This window comes from Rhineura floridana, chromosome 1 (genome assembly GCF_030035675.1).
Source record: "Rhineura floridana isolate rRhiFlo1 chromosome 1, rRhiFlo1.hap2, whole genome shotgun sequence".
NCBI lineage: Eukaryota > Metazoa > Chordata > Lepidosauria > Squamata > Rhineuridae > Rhineura > Rhineura floridana.
Genome location: NC_084480.1, coordinates 136,976,542 through 137,000,211, shown reverse-complemented (window position 1 = coordinate 137,000,211; position 23,670 = coordinate 136,976,542). Strand labels below are relative to the sequence as shown.

General features: G+C 44.0%; 1 protein-coding gene across 4 annotated transcripts in view; it reads right to left on the bottom strand.

Annotated features, from left to right (window-relative positions):
• The window catches only part of ABCA1 (ATP binding cassette subfamily A member 1), a 134,493-nt gene that overhangs the window by 15,208 nt on the left and 95,615 nt on the right, over positions 1 to 23,670 (bottom strand). For all 4 annotated transcript variants that reach the window (XM_061633173.1, XM_061633193.1, XM_061633184.1 and 1 more), the window contains 24 exons: positions 23,170 to 23,391; positions 22,147 to 22,351; positions 20,345 to 20,455; positions 19,985 to 20,156; positions 19,759 to 19,890; positions 19,154 to 19,293; positions 17,374 to 17,511; positions 14,958 to 15,178; positions 13,665 to 13,737; positions 11,994 to 12,196; positions 10,607 to 10,655; positions 9,349 to 9,459; positions 7,884 to 8,032; positions 7,285 to 7,409; positions 6,906 to 7,004; positions 6,102 to 6,291; positions 5,441 to 5,535; positions 5,117 to 5,149; positions 4,050 to 4,155; positions 3,756 to 3,830; positions 2,643 to 2,812; positions 2,225 to 2,402; positions 533 to 648; positions 299 to 443 (listed from right to left, as the gene is read on the bottom strand). In XM_061633173.1, the coding sequence (XP_061489157.1) occupies positions 299 to 443; positions 533 to 648; positions 2,225 to 2,402; positions 2,643 to 2,812; positions 3,756 to 3,830; positions 4,050 to 4,155; positions 5,117 to 5,149; positions 5,441 to 5,535; positions 6,102 to 6,291; positions 6,906 to 7,004; positions 7,285 to 7,409; positions 7,884 to 8,032; positions 9,349 to 9,459; positions 10,607 to 10,655; positions 11,994 to 12,196; positions 13,665 to 13,737; positions 14,958 to 15,178; positions 17,374 to 17,511; positions 19,154 to 19,293; positions 19,759 to 19,890; positions 19,985 to 20,156; positions 20,345 to 20,455; positions 22,147 to 22,351; positions 23,170 to 23,391 (3,258 nt within the window). The remainder of the gene's footprint in view (positions 1 to 298; positions 444 to 532; positions 649 to 2,224; positions 2,403 to 2,642; positions 2,813 to 3,755; positions 3,831 to 4,049; positions 4,156 to 5,116; positions 5,150 to 5,440; positions 5,536 to 6,101; positions 6,292 to 6,905; positions 7,005 to 7,284; positions 7,410 to 7,883; positions 8,033 to 9,348; positions 9,460 to 10,606; positions 10,656 to 11,993; positions 12,197 to 13,664; positions 13,738 to 14,957; positions 15,179 to 17,373; positions 17,512 to 19,153; positions 19,294 to 19,758; positions 19,891 to 19,984; positions 20,157 to 20,344; positions 20,456 to 22,146; positions 22,352 to 23,169; positions 23,392 to 23,670) is intronic.

The window sequence follows — 23,670 nt, the reverse complement described above, 5'->3', positions numbered from 1 at the left end:
GTACTACAGAATATACATTCATTCCTTTGCCCCCATCAACTCAAGATTCTTTTTTTTAAAAAGGATTTCAAATTCTGCCAAGATTTTGCTATTTGGATAAATCAAAGAAAACTAAGAAAATCATGCAGATGTGACAGATTCATTATTTAGCCAACATCTGGTATTTCTGTGCTGAACTCTTAAAGCCTACTGAGCAAACTAAATTTACAAACTCAACTTTTATTTTTTTAAATAAATAAAAATCAAGCGCAGAAAAAGGCAAAGAACGATACCATGACTGTGGTCATAGAGAACTCACATTGTTGGTGAAAAGCTCAAGGACAAACGTGGCAACACTCCCGTTAATGCCAATGAAGAGGTTCACACTGGTGAGCACTACATATGCTGTGCTAGGGATCTTGAACACAAAGGATGCTGGGTACATGAGAGGAGTTATGGACCACCTGGGAGACAGAAAGGATATAGCATTAAGGAATCTCATTCCGACATCTTGCTCAGTCCTCCACACCTGACCCAAAAAGGCCTTCCTTACCCATAGAGCAAGAGGAGAAGAGCCAAGACTGGAAGATTAGTTGAGGACACGTAGGATTTCTGCTGGAAGCAGATGAAGATAATAATGACCAAGGTGGCTGGAACCACATAGTTACACTGTAGGTTTAAAAAAAAAAAAAGGAGGGGGGAGAATCAGAATAGATCCAGGTTAAAATAATATTAAAAACATAATCATATCAAACATTAGACAGGCCAGAATTTCTCAACTTTATCATAGCAAACAACCCTAAATCAAGCAACTAAGCTTCCCCAATGTAACTGCAACGAGCCAAAGATGGCACAGCAGAGAGAATTTTCTTTCTTCCATTGCACAGCAGGGTCAAGTTGATCAACAGACACTTTAAAAAGCCAGAGTGCTCACTGTGCACTTTGTTACTCCCTTATTCATTAGATCAAAACTTCTGTGCTGCAGTCAGAGTAAATTACTTTAACATTCAAATAGTCCATTAAAAAAGCATTCAAAGCACTTCACACATTATTATCTCAGAACTTGTTACATCAACCCAGAAGGTTTTTACACAAGTAGGGGTGATTACTGAAATTGTATTTGAGTTGTGGAAAACGATAAACAGTCAAAACATGCTCAGTTCATATATGTGTTTGCTTCTAGGGACAGACCATCCAGCGAAGCAGCAGGTTTCAAGAAAATCGAAGGTAATTAAAGGCTCTTGCTGGGAGGAAGGGCAGGATATAAATCGGGTAATAAACAAAGCTATCGTGCCAATGTTATTTTCACAGCATATTAATGAATGTGCCTGCAAATACTCTTTGTGTGTTATGTGAGACCTTGTGCTTCGTTTTGGTTTTGGATTATGATGAGATTTGAACAGGGAACCTCCCAGCTCACCATCTTCTTTGCATTACCCTATCATGTGTAGCCTGGTCCTGTGCATAGTCAGGTATGCCTCAATCTGCTGAAATCATTCTGGCTTTTGCACATGGGATTGCAGCCTTAAGCAAATCTATGCAGCATTACAGTATTTTTATCAGCTATTATGAGTTTATTTATGGCTAACAGATAAAACTCTGTGCTAAAGCATTATTGACTGTGTTCACATATAGCAGGGATGGGGAGCCCTTTTTCAGCCAGAGGCCACATATCCTTCTGGGCAACCGTCCAGGAGCCGCATGCCAGTGGTGGGAGGGGCCAGAGACAAAAGTGGGTGGAGCAATGCATCTAAATTGTACCTTTGTACAGAAGGCTAGTTTCTACACATACTCGCACACCCCTCTGTATCCTCCTTCCAGGCAAACAAGAGGCATGATCAGAGTTGAGGGACACATTCCAGCCAGGCAAAAACACTCAAGGAGGATAAGAAGTAGGCCTGCTGAGGGCTGTGGCCTGGAAAGAGTCTCAAGGGTCAGAGGCCGGGAGGGTTGCATTTGGTCCCAGGGCATGAGGTTCCCCACCCCTGACATATTATGAAAATGGCAAGCCATTCTTGGATACCCAGTGTGTGTGCGTGTGGGGAGACAAGCCTCTGCATGCGAAGAGAGTTTGCATTCCTGAATCACCACCTGCTACTTCTGGTGAGGGCCTGTATTACCCTTTTAACAAGTCAGAGTGTAAAGATAACCACACGCTACACACTTGAGCGCTGCATTGTCTACTAGAATATGTTTTCTCTCTCTAAGGCCACAAGGGAGAAAAAAGAAGCAGATATAGTCTTACCATATCCCATACAAAGTTGGCCAGCCAGTAGATAACTGGCTTCACACCACTAATGAACTGCAGGTGCTTGGCCTTGGAGACTCGATCCTGGATCAAGAAAACCACAAAGCTGGCCGGAACAAAGGACATGGCAAAGATGACGCAGATGGAGACCAAAACATCCACTGACGTGGTCATCCTGAGCAAGAGAAATTTCAAAAGGGTGAGAAACTGACTTTCCATTTGATTGGATATCCATTGCTCAGCAGGACCCTTGGTTAGGAATACCCATGGGAAAAGGCCAGCTTTAACCACAGCCCTGGGCTGATATCACTGGAGCCATAGACCTTGCTCTCCTTTGATTTCAAGAGATGATCTCCCTCTCCCCTTCCCTGTTCCCTTTCCCCTTATCCTCCATCCACCCCCTTCCAAGACGTACAAGGCAACTTCAGAGAGCTGCTGCTTGGTGAGGTTCAGGGGATGGTTGTAGGCTGTGATGCCATAGGTGCTGGGATTTTCTCCATCTTGCAGGTTGGACCGGAGAATGGCATTGTTGATCACATTGAGAAAGGAGCCAACTGCGTGCCAGCCTTTGTTGTTGAACCACACCTGAAAAGGGTACACGCTGACATTAATGGGGAGGAAACACCAGCCATTGGGCAGAAGCTTGCAAATTTGGGGATCAAATCATAAGTGCTCCCCATTGGCTTACCGTGAGTTTGGCCATTTCTCTTACCAGATTAATTTCAAACATAAGGCAAAAGGTAGGCTGATTGAGTAAGAGTTCTGGCAAAACCCTGATGGGCAGCTGCTTCCACTAATCGTCATTCATCATCCTGCCCTTAGCACACTTGACCCCTCCCTAAAGAAAACATATCCTCCTGCAAACAATTCTAAAACATGTGCCACAAGAAAATGAGTAAATTAAATAATGAAAAGCACCTATGATCCCAAAATGTATGCCTGTGGCATCTCCATCCCTACAAACCTTTGCATATTTACTCAGGTAAGCCACTCTATGTTTACTGGGGCTTAATCCCTATTATAGTGCTGGCCAGGGCCAATGGAAATTATATCCAAAACACCTAGAGGGCACCAAGTTAGCAATGGCTGACCTATTATGTATGTTTAGGTCTGCTGTCTGTATGGTTTACTGCTCTAGTTTCATTACCCTTCGATCAGCCTTTTCAAGGCATAGTTAATTTTGCTATGAGTCTTTCTTGGGTGTCATGGGATCAGAGAAACTACTCCTGATACAGAGACATTGTAGGATTACCCCATTCTCAGATGAGGCCACCTGCTGAAGCTCTGTGTCACTCACTGCTCTGGGTTTGCCTTCTACAAATAACAAGCATACCCAGGTCAGGAAATCATACAGAAACATAGGAGGCAGGCTCCTCTGAGGTTGAGCCCCCATACGATAAAAGGAAAGGCTTTGGGATGTCACAGGGAAGTGTGCCTCCGCTGTTAAGAGCCTGAGAGACACTTCTGTAGACATTTAAGAACAGCCTGAATCTGGCTACCAGAACCCAGAGCAATGAGATGGAATTACCTTTACGTTATCGTTTGCGTCCATGCCCTCCATGAAGCTCGCTAGGCTATTAAGGAAGCGTTCTCCAGAGCTCCCCTAAAAAAATAAAGGACGCAAATTGGAATATGCTTGTGTTGGGCCACTTATAGCACAACCCAATTCAAGTCTACTCAGAAGTACCCTTGAGTTCAGTGGGGCCTGCTCCTATCCCAAGAGATCAGAATCTCTTTGATGAACATGCTAATTGCCTGCATGCCAAATGACGTGGCAAGGCCCATGCCACTTATTTTAGCACAGAGATGTCTATATGCTTACCTTAGCTATTTCCAAGATTTTCTTCACTTGCTTAATGGCATCATTAATTTCTCCACGTCGGGGAAGCACAAGGGAGCTGCTGGCTCCCAATGAAAAGCCACCATACCTAGGAATGCGTTAAAACCACTATTAAAGCCTAGATTGAATCTTATGGTTGTTGTGCATGAGTTTTCCCCTCTATTAAAGGACCTCTGCTTTTCCCCTAAGCAATTTCAGGCTTGCAATTCTGGTCTGCTTCTCATGAAAAAGAGATTACATTCTTGGGATGCACAGCTCTCTGGAGTCCCATACTGAGCAAAAATAAAAAATAAAATAATGATGTACGGTAGTCTCTGACATATAGATGTCAATTTGTGGATACACATTGGAAAGCCTGACTGGTGGCAGATTCCCACCATATGCCCGCATGGTGATACTGGCATACATGTGACCTCTAACAGTATCCATCACAACATTTTTCTTCTTGGAAAATTGTCCTGTATGAACGACTACTTAGACATTCACTATTACAGTGAGCACTATTATGTTCATGTCTTGCTTGTGAGCTTATCGTAGGCATCTGCTTGGCCAGTGTGAATACAGTATGGCTGGACTAGATAGGGCTTTGGTCTGATGCAGTGTGGTTCCTCTTATGTTCTTATCTGTTCCCTTAAGGGTGCCACTATCTCCTGCATGGGATGCCCAACCAAACAGGACTCCAACATAAGTTTTTGTGATATGCTAGCCATCCATGATGAGTGATGCTAGTAATAGTTTCATGCATTCAGGGTTTCCAATGCTTGTATGAATATCATCATGTGGGCCGAACGTGGACTTGAAATCCCAGTACCATCTGGGCAACATCGTCTCTTGCATGTCTTCAGGCAAAGACAGCATTTCATACACACCAGTGACTTGCATCATCTCCCAGTGTTGAGATACGTGACATTAGGGGGTGAATGATGATTGGGCAGAGAATGATCTTACACTGTAAGCCTATTACAGATAAAAGTATTGTTTTGAAAGAGGTATAGGTGGGACATGTGGGAAAGAGCAAGCTTCACCAAAAGAAAGACAAAAAGAAATACCTGAATTCATTCACCCAGAGCTTATTCTTCAAACTGTGGATGTAAAAAAAAAGAGGAGAAAGCACTTGTTACATTAGACACACCACCTACAAGAGTCACCCACCCACCATACTGAGAAGGCAAAGAGCGTGTCCTCTTCCATTCAGTAAAATGAATCAGTAATGAAGTAAAGCAGGACATCCTCGAGATGATGTTGGGCTGCAACTCTCATTATCCCTGCCTATTAGTCATGCTGGCTGGGGCTAATGGGAGGTGGGAGTCCAAGAACATCTCGAGGACACCAGGTTGGCTACCCCTGAAATAAAGCATAATGTGCAGCCGTACCTTTTACCAATTATCTGTGCATAAGTCTTCACCAGGTAATCAGAAATGTTGCGGCCTGTCAGGTTTTGCAGGGTGTCTGTGGTGTTCTGCATTCTCTGTGTCCAATAGGGAAAAAAGAAGAAGCCCAAAAGGTAAATCAAGAGCATTATTATTAACAAAATACCTTTGATGCCATTTGACATTCATCTGGACTACCCAAAATCTTGTGTTATAAAAAAACACAGAGCTTTGGTTGGAAACTTGACAGAACTTTAATAAGCTAACGATCGGAAAAACAAGAAATAGCTATAATGAGGGGACAGGACAAGGCCACTGATGCGTATTTGAGCAAAAATGTATTTTAGGTGTCCATTGGAAGGTTCAGTTCATGCTGGAGACTCATTGTAGTTACAATGGTGACCCTTTACTCTGAAATAATACAGGATACAATGAGAATGTTTTGACAAGTTATTGTCAATAGCTTAAAAGTCTCTGTTGTACAAATTCCAAAATGTTATATTCAAATATACAGATATTATCTATAAATCTATCACTGGGTGTTTGAGTTGCCTGGTGTGCTTCATAAGTATTGGCAAAAAGTTAGTCCCAAGGGTTAACCTTTCTACCTACTCACTGCAATTCTCAAGCACCAGCAGGCAAGAAAAGCCAAAGAATCTTGTACCTGGGGAGGAGGCAGGCCACCAGCCCCTGGAGGGCACAAAGGAAGCATCTTCTTAATCTTCTCATTGCTACATATGCAAGATGGGGAGGGGTTCTCCATAGTCCAGTTGCCATTCTGGAAGATTGCCATGACTGTCTTGGGCACAGGAGCGGTGCTCCAGTCGTCTTCCCCCAAAGAGCAAGGAGTATCTCTACACAAAAGACAGAACAGCAAAGGCGGGACAACATCAAAACTTTTCAGAAATCCTATCATCCTCCAGGTTGGCAGGGTTAATAAGAATTGTTGCCTGTCACCGGCCACACACTAGCAATTGTTGTGGTCAGTCAATCTGTTTCACTTAACAAGTTGCACTAGAAGTAGATTTTGGTTCTGAGGAAATATGGTTCATTAAACTTACAACCTTCAGTTCTAGTTTCATGCTTCAAGTGATAGCTATAATAGTGCCATGCCATGAGTGTTAAGAAGGCAGAAGGCACTGAAGCCCTGCCCTAGGACACTGGAAAGCGTATTCATTAACTCCTTCGGCTGCAGAGATTTTATCAGGCTTTCTCCACAGCAGGCACTTCCAAGCATATCATTATAACCACCATGCTAAAGTTGCAAGCTGAGATTTTCATAAGCTGCATTCTGCAGCCAATTCCACCTTCTGCAGCCTCCACAGGATCAAGGCATTGACAAGAATTTCACATAGATTCATTATGGATTTCCAAGGTAATCAGAAGCAGCATGAATTTGCTTAGGCAAGCAGACTTCTTCTTCCCACCCACCCACTTTTCACAAGAGTTTTGCAAAGATTCCACTTACAGAATGGAGTATCCTTCCATGCAGCGGGTCCCAAAACCAGGTTGGTTCAGGAGAGCATTCAAAAGCTTTTGGGTGTCAATGTCTTCTGGAGCATCATTGCTATGGATTCATTTTTTTAAAAAAAGACACCATCAGGATCCTATGCTATTGTGCAGGCAGAGAGAACAGAGGCATAGGAACAGAGAAGTGTTCAGGGAGATGACAAGTTTGCTTCAAACAACAGTATGTGTGCTTCATTGTTATTACGCTATTGTTTGGTATAGTGGTGATTTTATTTGGGCAGAAAGGCTGGGTAATAACAGCAACAAAAACAGCCAGAGCTCCCATCACACACCTTACATTTTATTTTACCCCCCACCCCCCTTGGTTTAATACATACCTGATAAATGTGTACTGCTCATCATACATCCATGGTTGTAATTCCAAGCTGGGATATTTACCAAAGGGAGGCACAATCAAACTGAACACGAGAGCAATGCAAACAAAGACAGCTGGGAGGACAATCTGAAAAATCAAAAAGGGAGAGAGGATAAAGAGAAGTTGTCTTCAAATGTTCTGAGAAGTAACAAAGCCCCCTCCCTCACACTGCTATGAAAATAGGCACTCAGTTCTCCCCTCTTCTAAATCAGGACACCGACAGCAGTGTCAACTTGCTCATCAAAATGCAGATTGCCCTCCAGTGGCAATGAGGTCAAACAAAATTCACTATCAAAATTTGAAACTGGCCTGTTTAGATTGGCTAAACAAACAAACTTCATATCTGTTTTGCTGTTTTATGTCAGCTGTCAGATACTGCATAACGCTAACTGCTGGTCAGCTAACCAGATCCTATCAAATATTGAAAACAGCCTGGGTGAAAACTTGGTTGCAGACAAAATCAGTCTCAAATGATGCATTTGTCAAACATAAATAGAAATGGCTTCTAGTAAGCCAATGAAATACAATCCCCCATTTTGTGGCAGGCAGAAACCATCTCACCTGGGCAAAAAAACCTTTTCTGCTACGTTTGGCAATAAGCAGTCTCTTCCAAAGCAGAGCCACAAACTGTTGCTGGGTCAGCTTCCAGCCCTTAATCTGGCTGGATCCTTTGCCATCTATCCCACTCAGCAGGTCAGTCTCTCGGGATTCTGTAGGCAAATAGTTGCAGTTCATGAGATGTTCACTCCTCTTACCTAAGCCAAGCCATCTCCCCCAGGCGTGATGCCTCCTCTGTATTAACATATTCAGCAGATGCAAGAGGAAGTATGAATACGTCAACAGAAAGAAATCTATTATGTCATTCAAATGTTCTTACAGCCCTCAAGGTCGAAGACATGCTTGCTTCTCTTGCCTTTGGTGTAAGTGAAGAAACCACAGAGGTAGCAACACAACATAGAACCCTCACATCCCTAATCTAACAGGCTTGCATATGAATCAATAATACATTTTGGCTGGCCTCCACAGCCAGCCGTGATCTGTGGTTGCTTCCTTCCCTTTAGTCTCCTGGCATATGCAGAGGACTCAGAGGAGAGGAAGGGCCAGCCACCTTCTTCCTGCCATGCTCTGTAGAAACACACAATTGATTTATGCATTATCACATTTATATCCCACCCTTCCTCCCAAGGGAGCCCAGAAGACACAAGAGGGAATCCCCAAAGCAAGAAGTCAACCTCTTCCCTCTCCCCAGTCCTTTGCTGATGCCAGAAGACTCAGGGGAGGGGAGGGGAAGGAGGGTCTGGCTCCCATGCACTGCACATTGCAATAGATCCTTTCCCTCTTCCAACTTCTTCGAGTGACTTATGGATAATTTTGGGGAAGGGATGCTTCACATTATGCAGGGATTGGACAGGCAGCTGCCCCAAAGAATTCATGATTGCCAAAGGCAATGCTGTGACTGCATTTCTGAAATTGTGAACTTGTAGTTATAAACTTCTGGACATAACACTTTGGAACTGCTCTTTTTGGTCCATTCCACACTTAGCTACATCTTTGGTGCTGTTTGCTTGTTTTGGCTGCACTGGGGCTAAGAGAAGGTTCACGTATAAATGGGCATCCCTTGATTACTCAGCGCTTGATGCACAGCTGAATGTGTGATGTCCATTGAAGAGCTTTGAACATAAGAGGATAGGAAAGGGACGCATTTGCCTGTGCTGGCCCCTCCACTCATCTAAATCTTCATCTGAAACATGCTCATCAAGTGATTAACAGGTATGGTGTTGTATCACCCCTTAGCCAATTAACAACTGTGTTTTAGCCACTGAACATAAGATACTTTTTTACTATCATACTTCAGTAAAAAGGAAACAAATGGTGGGTTCTCCCCCTCCCTGGAGGTTTTCAAGTGAGGCTGGGCAGCAATCGGTTGGGGATGCTGCTGTAGCTCTGGATTTCCTGCCACACTGGGAGTAGAAGGAGGCCTCTTCTGGTTCTATGAAACAGACACAGTCCCTTTTCATCTTTTTACCTGGGTCTATGTCAGAATCACTGGGATCAAAAGCATCATCTTCTGTGAATGGACGAAGGCAGCTTTGCCTGTCTCCAAAGACCCGGTTTCTTCTGGCTGGTAATGTGCCATCTGAAAATAAAAGCTCAAAGTTAGCTTTCTGAGATTCATCAGAATTGTTAAATCAACTCCACTTTCTTCTACTCTAATTAGAGAAGTACCACTAACAAACGGCTGTCGATGCATTCCTTCTGGTGGGCTTCCATTTCATTTCATTTGCTCAACAGAAGGAAGCCCACCCAAGGAGGAAAGCAGAGGCAGCTTCAAGGACGCGATGCATGTGTACTTCAAGGAGCAAGGCAAATACAGAAAAAAGTACTATGTGTCGCCTGCAAGTTTGGCTCATAACTGGAGAATGAAACAGAAGGTAAGGGACACCAGAGTTTACAGTGGAATCTCATGTTTCCTCTAGACCAGGGGTGGGGAACCAGTGGCCCTCCAGATGTTGCTTCACTGCAACTCCCATCATCCTTGGCCAGTGGCCATGCTGGCTAGGGCTGATGTGTCCTGGAATCCAACAACATCTGGAGGCCAGTAGGTTTCCCATCCTTCCTCTAGGCCCTGGGGTTTTTTGGGCTAGTCCAAAACATTTTGTTGCCTGAGGTGAAGAGGCAAATGCCCCTGCTCCTCACAAGCTATGGTGCACAGTCAAGGCAGGTCAAGTTATGTTGGAACATGAGGCAGAAAACCCGCAAGTGCCTCTCCCTTCCCTAGCTATAAACACACAACAAAATATAATAAAGAGCTAATCATCTGCTGCCTTCTCGTGACGCCCCAAAGCAGCTACCTGAGTGGACTGCCTCACTCTGCCTAATGGTACAGGCCTGATGGGTTTGTGAATCGTCTCGGCAGCCATGCTAAGGGCTAACTCAAATGATACAGCCCTCAACCAAAGCTACCCCAAAATGAAAACTAGAACATTTGAACACTGCTTATACCTGCATCAGTCCAATCACATTAAAAAATCACCACACCAGCACCACATAGTCCTGGAGGTCACTAATGCTGACATGGAATTTCTTTGTGCTTGGCGAGAACTTTGTGTTTGAGCTGATCAACGTAGTAAAAGGACTGCATGCAGGATGGGCACACATGAAGTACTGCCATGTAGAAAACATTTTTGACAGCCCTCATGTTGGGGGCCTATAATATCTAAATAGGCCCTAAAATGATACAGCACCATGTTCCATAAATTTATATCTACAAATATCATGTTCACCTGATGTCTCTGTATCCACACCATGATCCTCTGCTACTTTGAGAAATATCTGAAAAACAGAAATGTTGGCATTACAAGCAGCTTTGTACAGGGACTTATTTTCCCCCAAGGTCCTCTGTAATACCCTCCCACTTCAAAACATGTGAGACCTCTAAATCAGGGCAAATTGGTTGCAATTCAATATGAGCAGGAGAATCAAGTGACAAAGCTTCTCCCAGATGAACACTTTCAGGTTGCAGATGGGGGAATCAAACATTTTCATGATCTGCCATGGAAAGGGTTATCTGTAACCAGAAATAGACCTTTTACAAGTAGGATTGCCCACTTCATGGAACTCTCTCTCTGAAGAGGATTGCTACCCATGCTCAATTGAGGCTTTCTGGGTTTTTTAAAAAAAATTATGCTGCTGTGTTTTTTTTAAAGAAAAGCTAGTTTTAATATATAGTTTAGCATGCATTAGTATTTTTGTTGTTGTGAACTGCTTCAAATGCCTTTTACCTCAAAAAATTGTATATATATTTACAAAGAAATAAACAAACAAAGCAGTTCCATGCATATTAAACAGCAGCAACAACGATGGGGGGCAGGGAGCTGATAGCTCAATGGCAGAGCAGATGCTTTGCATGCAGAAGGTCCCAGGTTCAACGCCCAGCATCTCAAGAAAGGGCCAGGCGAGAAACCCTGGAGAACCCTTGGCTATCAGTGCTGACAATATTGAACTAGACCAGCCTTTCCCAACCAGTGTGCCTCCAGATGTTGTTGGACCACAACTCCCATCTTTCCTGACCATTGGCAATGCTGGCTGAGGCTGATGGGAGTTGTGGTCCAACAACATCTGGAGGCACACTGGTTGGGAAAGGCTGAACTAGACAATCCAGTGGTCATATGATGTAAAGCACCTTTCTCTGTTCTTAGCCTCCCAAACTGCAGAATGAAGTAGTAGAGTGTGGCCACTTGATTCTTCTGATTGCAGCAACTGGCTCTCGGGGACATCAGCAAAGACACATTAGCATCATCTAGATGTCACAGGAGATATCAGTAGAACCCCAAGTTGATAGATCCAAATGTACAGCAGGAGTAGATCCAAATGTGCAGCAGGACTTTTGAGTCTTAAAAAGAAGTCCCTCACACAACATAGCAAGTCACTTTTTATACAATGCTTTGGACACATTTGTGATGAAATGTGGAGATGCATGCGGCTTATGCTTGGAAAGGGAATAAAAAGACACACTGAACATATACAAGTCCAAGTGTGCATGAAAGAAGGATTTCTAAATCACAGCAAGTGGTGAGGCAGTTGCATGACCCATGGGCTCTGCCTGGACATGTAATGAGCACATGCTTTCAGAATTGCTTCTATTGCACAAAAAGTGCATGGCTCACATACCTCCTCCAGAGTAGTCTCAGAAATGCCATAGCTGGAAATACCCAGGTCAGAGAGGCGGTCATCGATCTCATGAAACAACTCCACAAAAGCTCCCTCTTTAGCTGCTTCATATGGCAAAATGTAAGTTAACTCATGGCCAATATCTTCCACCAGCCTTGCTTCAGGGACATGCTTCTTGATGAGATTAGAAATTGCAGACACATCTGGAAGAACCAAGATATAATCAGATTCCTCCACTGCTGACAGTTTACTGCTGACATCACACTAGTCACAAGCAAGGATTATTTAACATTTGAGATATTCAATTTCAGTGGTGCTTGTATCTTTGGGCACTGTACCAAGAAAGATAAAATACAGTCTCTGCCTGTAGGCTTATAGTATACATTTGTAAGGAATCAATCTTTTAATGTGGCAGCATCTACACTCTGGAACTCCCAGCCCATTGACTTTAGACAGGAGCTATTATTGTTGTTGTTATTAATATTGTTGTTGTTACTATTATTATTATTATTATTTATATCCCGCCCTTCCTCTCTCTTGCTGTACTGTTTTTGGCAGCTGCTAAAAATGTTTTTGTTTAGTCAAGACTACCCAGATATGCAAATTTGGCATGTATTTCAATATATAATTTTATCTTTAATGTATATTTTAATGTATATTTTAGGTGCTGGTTTTATTTATATTTTGAAAATGTTTGGTTAACTTATTTTTGACTCTGACTTTTATCAATAATTTTAATTTATATTTTATTTTATGTAAACCACATAGGGTGCAATCAAAATCTAAGATCCGCGAGAATGAGCACAGTTTGGAATAGGAGGATCTCTGGCTGATATGGCAGCCTAAGTCCTCCATCCGAGTTGAGCCAGGGCTCAGCCAGCTCAGCCGAGGCCAGCAGAATTCCTGAAAAGGGGCGTTTGGGGGAAGTGGCAGGGGGTGGATGGGATGGGGCAGGGGGAGACTTACACCTGTTCCAAACTCGCTTAAGCTCAGTCATGTGACTAGCAACCCAGCAGAAGTTACAATGGCAAAAAGGGTGTTGTATGTCAAACTGTATTTTAAAAGCTTGTTTCCCTGCTGCCAGGCTCGGGCCGGCTTAGCCAGCAGTACCCTGCTCCTGAATGGAATGGGAGTAATTCAGACTGGCATAATTTACCCCAGTGCAAATTACACTGCCTTCCTATGGTTTGGTTCGCTGTGTCTGAGGTAACTGAACCAGACAACCTATTTTATCCACTTGCATCCACCAGGAGCTGTACGTTCTGTATTGTGGGCCCAATTCTGTGATATTCCTTCCCAGCTGAGATCAAACAGGCCCCCTCCCTGATGAACTTCCAGCGCTTGGTGAAGACCTTTTCATTTCAGAAGGCATTTTAAGTGAAGTTGTTTTTATTTTACCCAAGTGTACCTTTTGTAACCTTATTGCACACTGCTTAGAGACTATGGTGTTAAGAGTTATATAAATTGTGGAAATAAATAAAATAATAAATATTTATCAGTACTGCAGGTTGGGGGGTGGGGGATGGAGGAGATGCTAGGAAGCAAAAACATCCCCAGATACTGGCAATCTCAATGATAATTTTATAAAAGCAACACTCTGGCAACATAAACTTTGAAAGGCTGGAACACAAGAAGCAACCTGAATGTTTTGTTACCTTTAAAATCCCTTACCTATTGTCAGGGTGTCACTTTCATGGTCACTGCCAAGTCCAGCATCAGAGCTACTCTGAGACACGCTGTCATCCTAATTACAAAAGAAAGGGCGATCTAGTTATCTCTTATCTGAATAAAGTCCGGATTAAGAAGAAAGAAAAAAGATTGCAACCCTCATAAAAAAGAAACATAGAACAGTAGGGCATTGATGTTTAAGGAACTTTACTGAGTCTTTAAAGAGCCCATGTGGTGTAGTAGTTAAGTGTTAGACTAGGACCCAGGTGATCAAATATTCACTCAGCCATGAAGTCACTTGGGCCAATCACTGCCTCTCAGCCTAGCCTACCTCCCAGGAGAAACCTGCGAGGAGGAAATGCTGAGGGAAAGCACCATGTACACCACCTTGAGCTCCTTGCAGGAGAGGCAGCATATAAATACAGTAAATAATAAGAAGACCACGTGTTTCTAACTTGGCCAATGAACATGACTCACAAATGTGTGAGTGTGATTGGTGGGTATTTGGTGATTTGCTATTTTATATTGTTTTGATTGTTGTATATATTGTACTTTTATCTTTTTATTGTATTAATATTCTACTCACCGTTCTGGGGGCCTTTGGGCCTAAAAGCAGTATGTAAATAAACCCTAACATAACATGACTGAGTAGCAGGCCTTTTCCACTCCACATGGTGTGGATCACAGGATCAGAGATATCCTACAGTTATGTAGTTCTAGTTCCAGGCTTTTTTGGGGAGGATGCTTGAGCAAGATGCCCTTAGTGGGACCCCCTTCTCAAGTGTGCCCACTTCTTGCCCCACGCCGCTGCCGTTCACTTGCTTCTCTCTCTGGGCCCAGTCCATACCACCACTACCCAGAGTGAAAGGACAAGGTTACTCTTCCTCTCTCCTTCCACTGCTTGCTCACTCAGAGATGGCAGATTAACAGGCAGCAACAGCAGGGCCAGGAGGCCGTTGGGATTGGGAGTGGGGGCCCTATTAGGGCATGGGCCTTGGCAGGTGCCTCCAGTGCCAACCCCTGACCCAATTCATGCAGGAACTTCAAGTTTAGTTTCTAGCCTGTATACAGTGAGAGAGGTGAAAGCAAGAAATGTAGCTTAGCAATGCTGCTTCAGGGCTTCAAACAAAAGGCCCATCTATGACTGAATTGTACAATCAAGCTTTTCTATTGTACAGACTATTTCTGGTTGTGGCCAAAAGGTACAGGATATGGGACTTGAAGGGCTTACCAGTTTCCCCACTGTTTTTAGAATAAAATCAGCAACACACCAGACAGCTCTTCTGAAAGCAGTACCTTTTTCAGGTAAGACACAGTGCTGCTGCTGTTCCTGCAGGAGCTCAGTGAGGAATCCACATCCTTCTTGACTAAGGTCAGATAATAGCCGGTCCCCAACTGGTTCTTCAGGAATAGTGACGAGCCAACACAGCATAGTTTGCCATGAGATATTATGGCAATTCGGTCTCCGAGGATGTCTGCCTCGTCCATGTGGTGTGTGGAGAGAATGATGGTGCGGCCTGAAAACCAGGAAGAGAAGCCAAATATACCAGGCTGGTTTAGTGATTGTGTACCCATATATTTTCCAAATGACAAATGACAGCTATGACAGAGGAGGTTCAATCAGGGAAACATCATGGAGTAAAGTGCCATGGCCCCAATCCAATCTCGGGGCCCACACAGCTGCTGTTAGAATAAATTTACAGAGACGGGAATCTTATCACAGATTTCCACTAACTCACCTAGTTTGGCCCAAATTTTAAAAGCCCTGGATTTTCGTCTATTCATACCAACTTTAACGGCATGCTAATTTTACAGCAATGAGAAAACCCCACATTTTGCCATTTGGCCAGGATTTTTAAAAGTTCTTTTTAAAGTTCTTTTAGATTTGTACACAAACAAAGAATAGGATAGGACTGGACATGTTTAGCCTGGAGAAGAGAAGACTGAGGGGAGATATGATAGCACTGTTCAAGTCCTTGAAAGGCTGACACACAGAAGAGGGCCAGGATCTCTTCTCAATCGTCCCAGAGTGCAGGACACGGAATAATGGGCTCAAGTTACAGGAAGTCAGATTTCAATTGAACATCAGGAAAAATGTCCTAACCGTTACAGCGGTACAACAATGGAACTAGTTACCTAGGGAGTTGGTGGGCTCTCCAACACCGGAGGCATTCAAGAGGCAGCTGGACAGCCACCTGTCGGGTATGCTTTAATTTGGATTCTGCATTGGGCAAGGGGTTGGACTCAATAGCCTTATAGGCCTCTTCCAACTCTACGATTCTATTATAATTCTCTCAGGCTATTTGCCTATCTTTCTTCTCCAGTTCCATTTGTGGATCTGTTTCTCAGTTATATATATGTTAGCTAACTCGGTAAAATAATTCCCGTCTGGACAAATTTTATCATCTGTCAGAAACTGGAAGCATAAAAACCACTGTCATTACAATTTCAGGTGTTTTATCTATAGAATAAACCATTGGAATGTCTATAAATCCCTAGGCCCCAACAAATCATGCAGAGTTATCTTTTTTTCCCCCCGAAAGGCTGCAGTAGGAGAAAAATGTGGTGTAAAACGTCTAAAGGCCAGAAATACCACAAGGGAGTCATCAGAAAGAAAACAGGGCACGCACTTGCATGCAAAAAGTCTGATGTTCGACTTCTGACATCTCTAGGTAGGGCAGGGAAAGATTCCTGTTGGAAACCCTGGAGTCCTGCTGCTGCTGGTAGACAATACTGAGCTAGATGAACCAATAGTCTGCTTCAGTACAAGGCAGAACTAGATGGAACAATGGTCTTGACTCCATATAATGCAGCTCCTTATGCTCCTAGCAAGGTCCAGGATTTTTCATTCTGATTGGCTGGAAAATTATGCTGCTACTGCCCCTTAATTAAAAACACGGCAGTAACAAAAGCAGCAGCAAGTCTGTTTCCTTCGGCAGCCTACCAGAAATCATTATGAGGTTGACTCAAGAAGTGTGATCAGTATTCTGTCTACTATGCTTCACTACCTCAATCAAGGGCTGTAGTTCAGTGGCAAAGCAAATGCTTTGCATGCAGACGGCCCCAGGTTCAGCCCCTGGCATCCCTAGTTAAAAGATATCTGGTGGCAGAACTGGGGAAGACCTCTGCCTAAGATGTGGGATTGCTGCTTGGTAATACAGGCAGCACAGGCAGTACTGGGCTCAATGTCACCAGAGCCGCGAAAGACCGATTGGAGAGCTGCTGTCAGTTGGCATAAACACCAGCATGTTAAATGGAGCAATGATCCAACATGCATGCGTAAGCTGCCTTCTCTTGCACAGACGTACTTTTGAGAACTCAATTACTGCTCAGTTACTAAAGAAAAGGGCACTACTGTAGAAAGGCAGTTGTCACTATCTTCTTATAGTCACTTGCAAGTATGTATTTCACGCCGGCACACAGGGAAACAAAAATGCACCATCGGAAGCTGCCTTGTGCTCAGTCAAACTGTTGGTCCACTTCGGTCCATACTGTCTACCCTCCCTAGCAGCAGCTCTCCTGGGTTTCAGGCAGGGTATTTCCCAGCCCTGCGTGGAGTTGCTGGAGACTGAGCCTGGGAACCTTCCGCCTTCCAAGGACGTGCTCTGCCACCGAGCGATGGCCCTTCCCTACATACATCTTTTCTCTTCCGCAACCGCCATGCAACACAGATGCAACTTTTCACTGGGTCACAAGAGGAAAGGGCAAGTACCTTGGCGATATTTCAAAAGCAGCTCCCAGATCCCTCTGCGAGAATAAGGATCGACACCAGCCGTTGGCTCATCCAGAATGACAACTTTAGAGCCACCTACAAAGGCCAAAGCTACTGAAAGCTTTCTCTGCATACCACCTATGAAGCAAAACCAGATGGAATCATCTAATTTAATCTAAGGTTTGATTCAGCTCCACTGGAGATGGGCTGCAGAACTGCTGCTATTGCACTCATGGGGATGCATGCAGTGGTAGAAGGGAGGTATGGAGGTCTAAGACAACCTTCCCCAACATGGTGCCCTCCAGATGTTTTGGACTACAGCTCCCATTAGTGTCAGACAGGACAGCCAATTATCAGGGAAGGTGAAAGTTATAGTCCAAAAACATGTGGAGAGCACCAGGTTGGGGAAGACTGATCCAAGAGGTCTTGTGTCCCCAGCACATGGACTCCGCTTGATAAATCAATGGTTGAAGATTCATTGCTGTGTGAATCTATCCCCATAAAAAGGAATTACGTCTGAGGTGATGGTGAGAGCTCTGTCTGTAGCATTTGATAGCTTATTCACACATAGTCCTATGGTTCCAATAATGAACTGATGCGGTGTTGTGGGCGGTGGGGTGGGAGTGGACTACAGGCTCTTCTGGCGTTTATCATGATCAAGGCTGGTGCCAAAGGGAGGTCAGGTTGGGCCCCTCATTAGGGTGGGAGAGTAGCGCTCCCCTGCTACAATCCATGGCAGGGTTCCTGCCACAGATCACGGAGGGAGCTCCAGGCTGCCCACCCATTTGCTCATTCCACATACCTCTCTATCATCATGCAGGGCTGCCATCAACCAAGATGGCAGTGGAGGCTTCTCTAAGGGGCTGATGCCCCTGCCACCACCTTGGTTGATGGCACGCATGCGTGGTACACCACGTGCGCGCACATGCGTGCCATCCACCAAGATGGCGGCGGAGGCCTCTTTAAGGGGCTGATGCCCCTAACCAACAAAGATGGTGGTAGGGGCATCAGCTCCTAAAAGAAGCCTCCACCGCCATCTTGGTCGATGGTAGCGCTGTGTGTGCAGCAGCGAAGACAGGAGAGAGGTAGGTGGAGCTGTATGCCCGGGCAGGCTGGTGCCCAAGGGCCCAGTCATGCCTGGCACCAGCCCAGATCATGATAATGGAGCAGGGTGGGGGGCAGGACAATAAGCTGATTACCTATAAAGGATTATTAGGGGTAAAACAGCTAGGAAAATGCCTTTATACAAATCTACAGTGTGACTGCACTGTGTATATTTCCGGTTGCCTCATCTCAAAAATGATATTGTAGAGTGTGAAGGAGGACAGAAGGGAGAAACCAAAATTGTCAAGGCACTTGAGCACTTTCTAAGCAAGGAAAGGCTAAAGTGTTTGGGGCTTACTAGTTTAGAAAAAAGATAACTAAGGTCATACATAATAGAGGTTTTATACATTATGCATAGTGTGGAAACAGCAGAAGGAGAGAAAATATCTACCCTCTCAGAATATTTGGATTCAGGTTCACCTTTAAAAACAATTGGCAGTAGGCTCAGGACAGACAAAAGTAAGCAGCTCTTCCCATGCTGATAAATAATTCATAGAACTCGTTGCCATTAAGAAGTGGTGATGGCCCCTGGCTTAGATGATTTTTGTCCACTATTGGAAGCCAACTGGTAGACTATATGGGTCTCTGGCCTGATGCAGAAAAGCTCATTATGCTTTTATGGGTAGGCAGGTAAGAAAAGCAGCAGTTAGTATTTCGCTGAATAAATGAAACTTACCAGAGAGTTTACTTGTCTTCGATTTGAGTTTATGAGGCAAACCAACGTCTATGGCCATCTTCTCCATTTCCTTTTTCACCAGCTTTTCCGACAGTCCCTTCAGACGTGCATAAAACCAGATATGCTCCTCCACTGTCAGCCTAGGTGATGGCGACAATGACCACATTTTAGAAGGGGGCAAAAATCACACATATTGTCTGTTCCATGTCATCTGTCTTCCATCCCTGCCCTTTGCCTAGTGTGGGGCTTTTCCTAATTGCAGGGAGTTAATAACATAGGATAGCTTTCAAAAATGTGGTTCTACTACCTACATTCTAAAGTGGCAACAGTCATTTCTGCCACTCAGCATTCCACCATGTTTTTCCTAGGCATGTGCAGACCAAGCCTAAAGCATTGCACTGAGGATGCTGTTGAGATAAGACCATATGTGCCCTACATACCATTCACTGATGCAATCCTAACTTGGGTGCAACACGTAAGATTCACAGTGAACTTAGGATGGCTCTATAAGGGGCTCTTTCACACTTACACACACCAATCTTGGGAATTTTGCTAGTTATGAAAAAAATATATACAAGGAAATTGCAATGCATGGTGTGACTCACTCATCAAACAGGACATTGTGCTGAGGACAGACACCCAGATTCTGCCGAATGGTGCTGAGTTCAGAACGGATATCTTTGCCCAGAATGAAGGCTGTGCCCGAAGTTGGGGGAAATAACCCAGTGAGGATGGACCTAAACATAACAGAAGGGAAGTTGAGTGCAAACCAACAGAATGAAGCATGACTCTGGAAGGTGTTTGTCCCACCTTAACAATGTTGCCTCTTACATTGTGGTAGTTTTCCCAGCTCCATTGTGTCCCAGGAAGGAGGTAATTTGCCCTTCATAGAAATTCAGTGTAAGGCCATCTACAGCCAGTTTCTTGTCATCACGGTAAACCTTCACCAGGCTCTGGATGGATACCCCAAGGCAAAGATGACTTGGCTCTTCTTCCATGCAGACTGTGCAACAGGAAAGTAAATCTACTTAATGAGGCACAGCATATTATAACAAACGCAGGCTACTTCAGCACTGAGCCAGTCAGAAATCTAACTGAGAACTGCAGAACGCCTGAACTGTCAAAACATTTTCCATTAAAGAAGCCTGGTTTGCCATTGAACAATATGTGGGGGGGAAATCAGTCACTTACTTTCAGATGATTTCATGTGAAGAGAAGGGAGCTGTCGCTCCCCGGATTCCTCACCACACCAATAGGACTTCATAAAGGGAAAATACCAGGGTCTGGGAATGCCATATTGGCCTAAGCAAGAGACAAAATGATCTGGATAAGACTTGGGGAAAATCATTCAGGATATTTCTGATGTGCAATGGGTAAGATGATTCTCAAAGTATTGGATTTAGACTATTCTACAAGCGCTAGAGTCAACTCTGCCCACATTATCCAGGCTGGCCTTTGAGTCTGCCAGGGTACCTGATCACTCACACAGGTGATATGAAAGCCATCGTACACGATCTGAGCTTAAATATTGAATGAGAACATCATGTTATCAGTGATGTGTGCTGAAGAGGAAAACAGCAGGTTCTTTCAGTTGCTGAATCACACTTGGAAACTCATTTTTTTAACCAGCACTCACATTTGTTTCTGTACCCTTTGAGGATTTCCATCTGTTAACCTATAGCTCTGTTTACCTTAATTTGGCCTGACTTTATATAATCTTAGATGGAGTGATTCACCATAATTAGGATATGGGAGAGGGATTCTTTCTTTAATGCTTTTTTTTAAAAATTAAGTCACACAAATCAACTTAGCAGAAGTTGTCATGCCTGAAATACAGGAATATATCCTACAGTAAGGTTACCAACCATACTCTTTTAAGAGTACATGTATTCTTTTTGAGATGGTGCAACAGCATACTCTTACTTTTCACTTATCGAAGCCAAATGTACTCTTTTTGAAATGACAAAATGATGGTAACCCTATCCTGCAGGCATGTATGCAAAGCAGCATCAAATTGCAAAAGTAAAGTAATTATTCCAAGAAATGTTTATTTTCAGAACTGAATGGATTGTTGTAACCATACAAGTTAATGCGCAAAATTCTTTTTTAAGATCTGACAAGTATGCTTGCAAAATTAGATCTTCCACTTATAGTGCAAATAAAGTAAATCCCACATAATTCAATAGGACTTATTCTCAAAGCAATTGTGCATAGAATTGCAGCCTTCCTCAAATCAATGTATCTTATTTCCCTTGAGAATCTAGGTAAACACTTGAGGGTAGGACTTGAGCCTCTACCAATCACCTTACAAAGCACTCTCTTCATGCCCTCAAAGTGGCTAAAGGGAGCTCATAGGCAGTAGCTTCCATCCACTAGACATAATGCAGCTGGGCAAGTGAATGCACATGGACAAATAACAGACTTGGTCTGGGGAAGAATGGATTGTTATTGCTGCCAAGGACCAGGATCTCCTGAGCAAGCAGACTCACAAAAGTGATGTGAGAGACTGGTACGGGGCTAGGCAGGGATTTTGCTGCCTGAAGTGAAAGACAAAATGACACCAGGATGACACCATAGCCCCCAGTCCATGCACAAAAGTAGACTGGACAGACACTTGAATCTTACTTCAACAATGGCAACAGGACAGCATCCTCCATTGCATACTTAGTGCAGGCCAGGCTGCATGGAACATACAGCTCTCTCTGCTTCCCTTCCCTTTAGCATCTCCTCTTCCCTTTAGCATCTGCTGCCTTAGGTGGTTGCCTCACTCTGCCTAATAGTAGGGCCAGCCCTCTCAAGTTTTTTGTGCCCACTCTCTCTGGTGAATCAATGCAGCTACTGCGAGGTTTCTGTGCCTGGGATCTCCCACGGTTGGATAAGCTTGTGAAAGCAGCAGCATCCCAAGTTGGCAGACATAACTCACAGAGGAAGGGAAGATGGGAAATGGAAATAATGGGGCAAGGTGAAGAGAGATTTGAAGCATTATGCCTCACCTGGACAGACAGACTCAATGTACCAAGTCATAATCCCATACAGCAAACTATCAAACAGCATCATGTACACAGAAGTGGTCAGGTTGAAGCTGTCTTCTTCCAAAGGGCTTCCCAGTATGTTGTCCCACTGCACCCCAACTCCCTGCTCTTCAAACAGGGAAAAGTACTCGCAGCCAAACCCAAAGGCTACAGGAGAAAGCAGGCTCTGGAGAGGAAAGGCACCACTTAATATACTTGGCTTATTCATTAATTCATGTTTCAGAGTAATGAAAAATTAACCCTGCCATAATTATAAACACTAAGCAACAGGGACCAAAGTAACATGGTACATGAGCCACTTCCCATGCAGCTCCAGTAATATTTTAGATCCAAGTACCATGTGTGGGGTGGCTGCTTACTATATTAATGGATCATCCATTAAGTACTGGAGTTGGCAATTATGCAGTGAGGAACTATGCTATGCTCATGCGGTCTTGAAAACAAATGTTCCTGGAGCAGTTTTGAAAGAAACTATGGGGAAATGTTTAAGTACACACATTTATATCCCACATTTCCTCCAAAAAGCTCTGGGTGGCATACCTGATTTCCCCCCATTCCATATTATCCCCACAACAACCCTGTGAGGTAGGTTAGGCTGAAAGTTTGTGACTTGGTGAAGGTCACCCAGTGAGCTGCATGGCCAAATGGAGATTTCAGCCTAAGTCCTAGTACTGTAATCACTACACCACACTGGTGCACTGAATCCTAACTAGCTCTGTTTCCATTCAGGAAACCTAAACAAATGCATACGAAAGCCACATAATTTGGCTAAGTAAATGTCCCCCCTCAAATGGCAGAGAGAAAAACGTACAGGGCCCAAAACCTCTTAGTTGCCTTCGTGCATCAGGCTTGGGTTCTCTTGCTCATTATCCAATAAAAAGTCCCAGTAGATCTGTCCAGACTAGACCAAAATTCTGTCTTTACTGGCAGTGCCAACACCATCCCCCACCCAACACACACACACACACTACCACATTTACTCACCACAAACATTTTGACAGAGAAGCTAATGTAGTCCTGCCAGGCAACACACAACACATAAGGCAAGTAGAGAGTAAAGTAGATGATCCCCCCACAAGCTGCTGCCAAGTTGGCTCTTGAGAATAAGGTGCTGATGAGGAAGCACTGCATGATGGTCACCACCCCAAAGATAGACAGGTAGACAAACACCACGCTGGGGTCAGTGTAGGGCAGCAAGTTTCCTTTCTGGATAAAGAGAAGACCAGTCATACAGTCAATGAAACACTTGCACCTATGAGCCAATTCACACTTCTTATTCATCATCCTCATATTACAAGTGGGGACAACTCTAACCCTAAGTGAACAACTGGGGGCAAACATGTGTTTGCAGCAGATATATGGACATGTCATACACACAGACACTCACATGGTGCCTGGCAGCTCCCTGGGTTTGCTGCTGCGGAATATGCCAAAAGGTCCTCAGCCATCTCACCTTTAGGACTTGCCTACAGAAAAGGAATTGTG